This window comes from Hordeum vulgare, chromosome 3H, assembly GCF_904849725.1.
Source record: "Hordeum vulgare subsp. vulgare chromosome 3H, MorexV3_pseudomolecules_assembly, whole genome shotgun sequence".
NCBI classification, from domain to species: domain Eukaryota; kingdom Viridiplantae; phylum Streptophyta; class Magnoliopsida; order Poales; family Poaceae; genus Hordeum; species Hordeum vulgare.
In genome coordinates this window covers 27,613,812-27,621,676 of record NC_058520.1, presented here as the reverse complement: position 1 = coordinate 27,621,676, position 7,865 = coordinate 27,613,812, and the positions used below count along the sequence as shown (strand labels likewise).

General features: G+C 46.2%; 2 protein-coding genes across 2 annotated transcripts; both read right to left on the bottom strand.

The window, feature by feature from the left end:
• Positions 1–1,262: 1,262 nt before the first annotated feature.
• On the bottom strand, positions 1,263–3,542 carry LOC123442737 (disease resistance protein PIK6-NP-like). The gene is made up of 2 exons (XM_045118864.1): positions 1,761–3,542; positions 1,263–1,636 (listed from the first exon to the last, which is right to left on the bottom strand). Exon 1 carries the CDS (start codon positions 3,513–3,515, stop codon positions 1,764–1,766), a length of 1,752 nt encoding a protein of 583 aa, XP_044974799.1. The 5' UTR covers positions 3,516–3,542; the 3' UTR covers positions 1,263–1,636; positions 1,761–1,763.
• A 5-nt stretch (positions 3,543–3,547) lies between these two features.
• LOC123442738 (disease resistance protein Pik-2-like) lies at positions 3,548–6,858 on the bottom strand. Its single transcript, XM_045118865.1, has 2 exons — positions 5,878–6,858; positions 3,548–3,701 (listed from the first exon to the last, which is right to left on the bottom strand). The coding sequence occupies exons 1-2, from the start codon at positions 6,711–6,713 to the stop codon at positions 3,554–3,556; spliced, it is 984 nt and encodes a 327-aa protein (XP_044974800.1). The 5' UTR covers positions 6,714–6,858; the 3' UTR covers positions 3,548–3,553.
• Positions 6,859–7,865: the final 1,007 nt, after the last annotated feature.

Below are 7,865 nucleotides of genomic sequence, written 5' to 3'. Positions count from 1 at the left end.
GGATTGATGGAAGGCGGCGGGACGACCTATGAGGGTGCGTCGGACCGGTTTGCGTCCCTGACCCGGTATGTGGCTCGGTCGGGATTTCCGGCTTTAGATGTTAGGCTAGGTGAAAGCTCTGAGTATGTGGCTCACACTTTCTGCACCCCTTCATCATTAGATAGGAGTAACGACACATGTTGCCAAGAAGGCGGCTTCAGACATATTGATATATTGCTTTGTAAGATCTTTGTAAATAATTAATAAAGTGACTGCATGCATCTTCTAAATGCAGAGGACGGGAGTCATCCTCCTTTTAAAAAAAATATGTTTATATACGTATTGTAACTCTTGTATAATTGTATCCTTACCCGATGAGGTACCTCCTATATATATGTTGCCGTGGCCGACCCAATAAGTGTCGAAGCCCACAACACCCAAAACCTTTTGCCTATCATGGGTATGAGACGCGATCCTCACTTAGCCGCCACGACCGGCCCCATGTCGTCTTCCGCTGCCTCCTCGGCGGCCACCGCCGCTGTCGCCGCTCTCACTAGCGTGGCCACCGTCGCCGCCTTCACCGATGCGGCCATTGCACATGCCGCCGCCACTGAGCCCTCGGCCTCCGTCACCCCGGCTCCTCCTGCCTCGCTCGCCGATCCCATCGGATCGGACGCACCCTTTGTCGCTTCGACGATTCACGTGCCGCCGTTCCTGTCCAACCTCCTCCAAGGAGAATCTGCACCTACCCCCTTGATGACCAGATCGACAGGGGCCTTGTTCTCCGGGGCGACCTCTTTGGTCCCTCCCGGGTCCTCGGCGTTGCGGCCCAACTACGGCGCGATGGCACCCTACGCGTCGCAGCCGCCATTTGCGTACGACCCTGACGCCTACGGTGCCATGTCCATGGCGCCCCTACGGCGTCCACTATGGCAGTCTTTCTTGTGTTGTCTACATCTTTGGTGTATCTCTGAATTCTGGTTGGTGGCAGTGGTGTATCTTGAGATCAAACTGAATTTGCAGTTTCTGGTTGTGCACCTAGCGTGTAGCAGCAGAGGCAGAGCTACTTGTTCAGTCATCTTCGCAGATGTGCAGAACTCTAAATGATGCAGAGGTCGAGGTGATCCACTTCTCGAAAAAAGAAGCAGCAAATATGTGGATACAAACTGCAGTAGACTGCTGGGAAACGAACTAAACACACTAGAAACATGCACATATTGGCAAGGATGTTATTTAAAACATTTCTGACGTTCTCACGTCTCACCATTGTGACAACTTCAATATTTGCAAGGAACTTTAATAGCTGTACTCTAGTTGCATCAACAGGATATAATTGATAAAATGGTGAAATCAGCTGGCAAGAAATAACGAAATGTACTCTTGGGAATGACAAGTAAATTTCCCCTACCGAGATCCGTTACAACAGAACTGTCAAGTAGCAAAAGGGAAAGGGGTAATGAATTTTGAGCACTATCAGGAAACCCACTGCTCCCATCTGTTTTTGCTGAACCATGGGAAGAAAACCTGATAGCATTGTCGTGTAAGGAATGAAAGGTAGCTTATTACAATCCCAGAGCTTGGTAGAAAAAAAAGGAAAAAAAATCCAGGTGCATCGATTAAGTAGTGGTAGAAGCTCTTGGTGCCCGCCATTCATCAGCTGCAGGTGCAATTGCAAACAAATAATAGTTGAAGCAAAGATCAATCGAGGGGGAGATGCCTACAGATAATAGTTGAAGCTGAAAACTGTACTTAAACTCAGCTAGAAGTATGCATGTACTTACAATCTACTTATAATTTTGGACTGTAAGGTTAGGACAGTTGGGATGTTGGTTGGCTGCGAGCTCCAGTGCAACCACAGCTTCATCCTTGTTCTCTTGAGCTGAACGAGGTTCGATATAAGCTTTCACTTTCTGGAGTGAATGGAGGTTTTCCCAGCTACTAAACTCAAACACAAAGCTGCTGTCACGCTTCAACTTCTGCACTCGGAGATAAGCATACTCAAGGGATTCAAGGCTCGGCATCGCTCCCCGCAGAAATCTCAGTGGTACAGGTGTATAAAAGTACCTCAACTTGGGGAATAACTCCCCAACGGCATCTGGGAGAAAGTCCTGCGAGTTGCTCAACCCTTGACCTGTCATCCCTAGAGTAATGAGCTCTGGGAAACTCCCAAGGATCTCCATATCCCGCGCCTTCACCTCCTCCACCGTGAACCATAAACTGGTGATGTTCGGGATAAGTGACGGGTTTATCCACGCCGGCAACCTGTCGCTCGCCGTTAGTAGGCTGAGTTCACGCAGCTGTTGAGGTGGTACATAACCTTCCCAGTCTTGGTGTCCAATACTCACATGACAAGTAAAGTTGATGCCCAAAACTTCGATCTTTTGCAGTTTGACAAGAGACTTCACCAGTGCTTTCATCTGGCTAACATCCAAGAGTCGTCCAAGAAAAGAGAAAAGGTTGAGATTCCTCAGCATCGTCAGCTTGCCCAGCTCTGCTACAAACTCAGGAGGCCAAGTTTTAAATGTCAACCGTAGATCTTCCAATGATGTTAGGTTCCCGAGCATATGCATCCCAACTGTTCCTTCATTGACTTCAAAATGCAAGCACTTGAGTTGCCTTAGCAGACCAAAACTGTGTGGCAATTCTTTTATTCCGGTATCCATCAAGTCCAGTGTCTGCAAAAACTTCAAATTCCCTATTTCTTGTGGTAGCTTATCTATTGGAATGCTCCGCAATCCCAGGTACCTCAAATGGATTAAACTCCCAAGATGGTCCAGATGATAACTGACATCACTAGTAAAACTACAATCTTGCATATCTAGGACACGCAAAGCTCCAAAACTTGAAAGTGCTGGCAGCACATGAATACCACATTCGATGGCACTGAATGACCTCAATTGTGGGGTGCACATGTTAGCCAGAGAGTCATCCTGCTCTAAGACTCTCTTTTGGATAGCTAACCTACGATCATCACTTTGGCAAGATATCCTTTGATCATTAATATCCCATATCCTAACAAAATTCTCTTCATTTGACAATAGACATATCATATCAAGCACCAAATCATGGACACGACAACCAGTCACGAAATAAGAGCAGTAACTGCCCCTGATGGGTTGTATCATACTTCTGTTCACCAGCTCATTGAAGTATCTCTCTCCAATCTCATATTGCCCTATCCCCTGTTCCTCCTCGATAAAACCTTCACCTACCCACTTCCAGATCAAAGTTTCTTTTCCGATTGTGTAGTCTTCTGGATATATGCTTAGATACAATAAACAAGGTCTCAGATAATAGGGTAGATCATAATAGCTAAATAGCAGTATCTTTCTTGTATTGTCTACATCATGGTTTTTTCCGTGCCCAAAACCAATTGAGTCATAAACCTTAGACCAATCCTCTCTCGCTTTACCCTCTAACAAACTAGCTATTGTAAGGATAGCTAGTGGTACACCACCGCATCTTTGTAAAATCTTTTCAGACATCTCAAGCGGATGATCAAAAGGGCATTTGCTTTTACCACCATACAATCTCATATACAACAAATTTTCAGAGCTGTCGGGAGAAAGTGGCTTTAGCTGGTAAGCCTCACCGGACTTCTGGCAACTTCCAAACTGCGAGTAGTTGTGATTATTTTACTTCCACAGTTACTATCCTTCAAAGCACAACTGATTATTTTCCATGCTTCTACATCCCATATATCATCAATAACAATAAAGTACCTATCCACAACAGAGCACCATAGGAATGAAATTAGTAATTAAAACTTATGAATACATGTATCCTATATACCTAAGAGATTCATGCCCACTAAGTAATTTATCTTAACATTCAAGCTATCCACATCAGCAAACCAGCCACACCATAGGAATGAAATTAGTAATTAAAACTTATGAATAAATGTATTTTAAAAGATATTGCGGCCATATCGAGACCATAAAAAAATTTCCTTCCTATTCTTGCTTGGATAAAACACGCTTTCTGAAGTGTGGCGTCGTTATTAGGGTCACCTTGCTAGGGGCGCGAGTGGCGCGGATCGGTTGGGTAACTGCACTCGGCTGGGTATCGTGCCCTCACTAGTGGTGCTGGGGGTGGCAGCTAGCAGTGGTTGCTTCTCCGGCTGGTCGGCCTTCGATCCATCTCCTCGCCATCTGGGCGCTACTTCCCTTAAAGGGTTGGCCGTCTCCCAACTGCGGTCCATCACTCATCTCGCACCAGGTATAGGAGGACCGAGCTCGTCTCGTACCCGGTGCAGCAGGACCGACCTCATCTTGCGCCCGGTGTTACAGGACGGGTCGATGAACGCCAGTTTTGGCCGGTCTATTGGATCTCGGTGCTAGGGGCCGTCGAGGGGTGCGAAAGGCTGGGCCTTTCCGCTCGTCTCTTTGGTTGGGGTAGTGTTGGGCCTCGGGTGAGGTGGTGTCAAGGTCTTGGATCGCGGGGTAGTGGGTCTGGTGGTGGTAGCTCGGTGCTCATGGGAAGAGCCCGTGGCTCGGTGCTGTCCGGTGGCCATGGCCGTATAGGCGGCATGGTAGCCGGAGTGTGGCGTTCAATGGCGGTGAGTATTGACCGGGGTGAAAACTTGTTCCATCTTCGACGGACCAAAGCTCGTTCCCTTCTTGAAGGCGTCGTCGCGGCTCTCATTTCCCGTCACGTTGCTCCAAGGGAAACTCTGATCCTCGGTTCGGACGGTGGCGGCGCTCCGGTGTCATAACCTTCCTGAATGCGCCGCCTTGGAGCTCATGATTCGTCATATGCGGCTTCATCTCTTCGCGGTGGCGTTCACGGTTGAGGACCCCGGTTGCTCTTGCAGTGAGTGGTGTTGCTATGCTAGGTCCTATGTATCCTACCTTGGAGATTTGTGTGTGTTGTGGTGGCGTGCGTTTGTACCGGGTTGTTGATGATGGTTGATTTATATATAAAGCGGGGCGAAAGCTTTTTTGATATATCATCAATCTTTACCTAATAATAAAGCACATAGTGTTTTTGTCCGTTCACTGTCATTAAAATTGCCCCCAAAGTTGACATAAATTACTCACTATGCCACCCATAAGTAAAGAAAACGCTTCAATTTTTTGTTTTCAAAAGTCGTCGCATGATGCGTTATTTTCTAGTAACAATAAAGTACCTATCCACATCAAAGCACCATAGGAATGAAATTAGTAATTAAAACTTGTGCACAATACATGTGTTTAAAAAGATATTGTGGTCATCTCGATATCATAAAAAATTTGCAGTACTACTCTGTCTACAACGATTTACATATACGGTACGACTACAAGATAAATATATATTGTCATGCATTAGTTTACCAATGTCATCTTACTGTTTGGAACTCTAGTTCTGGTTAATTTAATTTCAATATAAATAATAAAAAGGGCAGTGCAACATGAAATAAACAATTAATATCTCTTGCGATATCAAATTCAGTTTCTAAATCTCAGTTCAAACTCATGTTGAGTCTACATATTTTATAAGTATTTGAGCATTAAAAGTTGGATGTCACCATTCAAGGCCCAGATGATACAAACATGAAAAGATTAAGACAAAAGGGTACTTTGTAATCTAACATATACATTAGAACCAACACCTACTATCCAAATTGTACTCAAAACACAACTCAAAGACAGTAAACCAGTTGCTCCTAATTCGTGTCTTCAATATACTCATGACTACAGATGCACTAACAAAAAGATGAACAACAATATTTTTGGTAATTAATTTGGGTGACATCCATGTCAACATGTTTTCATTTGCCCCCTCAATTCGATCATATTTTGGGTGGTCAATAGTTATTAGTTGTGGCGTTGGACTATATTTTCTGAATGTCAATGCATACAAACTTGAAGTTACTATCCGAGATAAAATAAACTACAGTAATAGGTGGTTGGTGTGTACCTCTTATTCTCAAGTAATTCTTGGAGTTCTACTATGAGCTGCTTTTCATCCAGCGCTTGTGCATTGGATTTCCTGTAGCCTTCCTTGTCAAGCTCAAGAAAAATGTCCCTGAGAACTTTCTTCACATCGGGCTTGCGACCCACCGAAACAAAAGCCTTGAGCATGAATTTTGCTTGAAGCTTCTGATGCACTACTTTGGCAACAGTTGTTTTGCCAAGTCCCCCAATTCCAAAAATGGACAGAATCTTCAATTGTTGGTTGGCCACATCCCCATCCCCATCTGTGAGCTTCTTTGTTATCTCGTCCCTTGCGGCATCGATGCCAACAAGCTCTTTCTGCTCTTTGAACAGAGCCAACAGACGAGGGTCAACGGGAGTTGGGGCTGCAGCTAGATTAGCAACCGCATTGTTGACCCCGTACCTGTCACGCCTATCGGCCACCTCCTTAACTTGGATCTTGATGCCTTTAATCTTCTTCGCAATCTTACGACGAGTCTTTCCCCTGGGGAGCAGGTTCCCCATCTTCTTCAGTAGCTCCTTGAGCTTATGTGAGTTGGCGGCGGGCTGGGAGCCTTGGACACTTGCCAGGAAGCTGTCAACCACATCCTCCATGACGTATGACAGCTCCCTGACCTCGTCGGCCCAGATCTTCACCTGCCTATCAAGCTGGTCCCGCGGCACATCCGCCACCTTGCGCAGAGCTTCGTGCATGCTCGGAAGCTCTTTGGTGAGGAACTCGACGTCTTGCTTCACACCCTTCTGCAGGTTGTACTCCTCGTTGAGGAGCTGGAAGAGCTTGGGGATGAGGGCGCCCATGGCCCCCGTCACCACCTGCATGGCTGGAGCTTGGAGGAGTGGATCAGTGCGAGCTAATGGAAACTGAGTGTGAATTCATCTATGCACTCATAGATACAACAGCCGTGCGTACGTAGTAGGTGGACAGTGTATATTCCGTGCAACCCCCGAGGCCAGATCTAGCGTAATTTGCGTTCTTAGCAGACTCTAATCTCACACTTGGACAAAAGATCGACAGTCAGCACATGTGCTCACCTAAGTAAGCTGCCCGTTGGCACTGATCACGCACATACGGAGTGTAGTATAAATATGCAGTATGTGACAGTATCTTGACTGCTTTTTACCGTTGGACCGATGTCGGGGAAATAAACTAGCTAAGTCCTGCCAGCCGGCTTACAAGCTGATGTAGAATGGAGCAGAATACTGATTAGCACTACTCGAAAGACTGAATGGTCGGCGAGTGGGTTCAGATTTAACCTAAAATACTGATAAAAGTGGTGTCAAGAGACTCAAGGCCAGACATGAACCAGATGCAACAAAACCTAAAATACTGTTCACAAGACAGCCTAGTGTCCCGTATAGTTTAATTAAGCACTAGGCTTAAACAATGTAAAAATTGCTCTCTCAGGCATGAAATGCTAAAAGCTCACTGTTAGAGTTGTGTCGAATATTATTGTACAAGGTAGGTTACAGTTGAACTCTGAGTAGTATTGTGTTTAGATAGGATATGGAGTCGTGTCCTGATAGGACACATGTATCCTAGGCCTCTCATATATTTGGGGGTAGACACACGATGTAACCTAGGCCAACAGAATTGCACAGGTACGCGGGGGGAGCCGGCGACGTGTGCAGGCGCCCGGGCGGCCGAGGTGCGGTATTGTGACGGTGTCATGGGGAGGAGCGCCCGTAGTCAGGCCCCGGGGATGTAGCCATGCTGGTAAACCTCGTTAACAAATCTCGGTGTCGTGCTCGTATGATTGCTTGGTCCTCGGTAGATCGACGGATTGTCTCAGATTATTCTAACAAGCGGTATCATGAGCAAGGTTCGAAGAGGTCGTGGTTGTTGATCTTGAGGTGGAGTAGAATTCGTCGAGATGGATCACTCGTGGTGGATGCTTGGCGAGGAAATTCTACGTTCGATTAGAAGTAACCGGAAGAGCAGACAGCAGCAACGGCTAACAGACACTAGTGGGG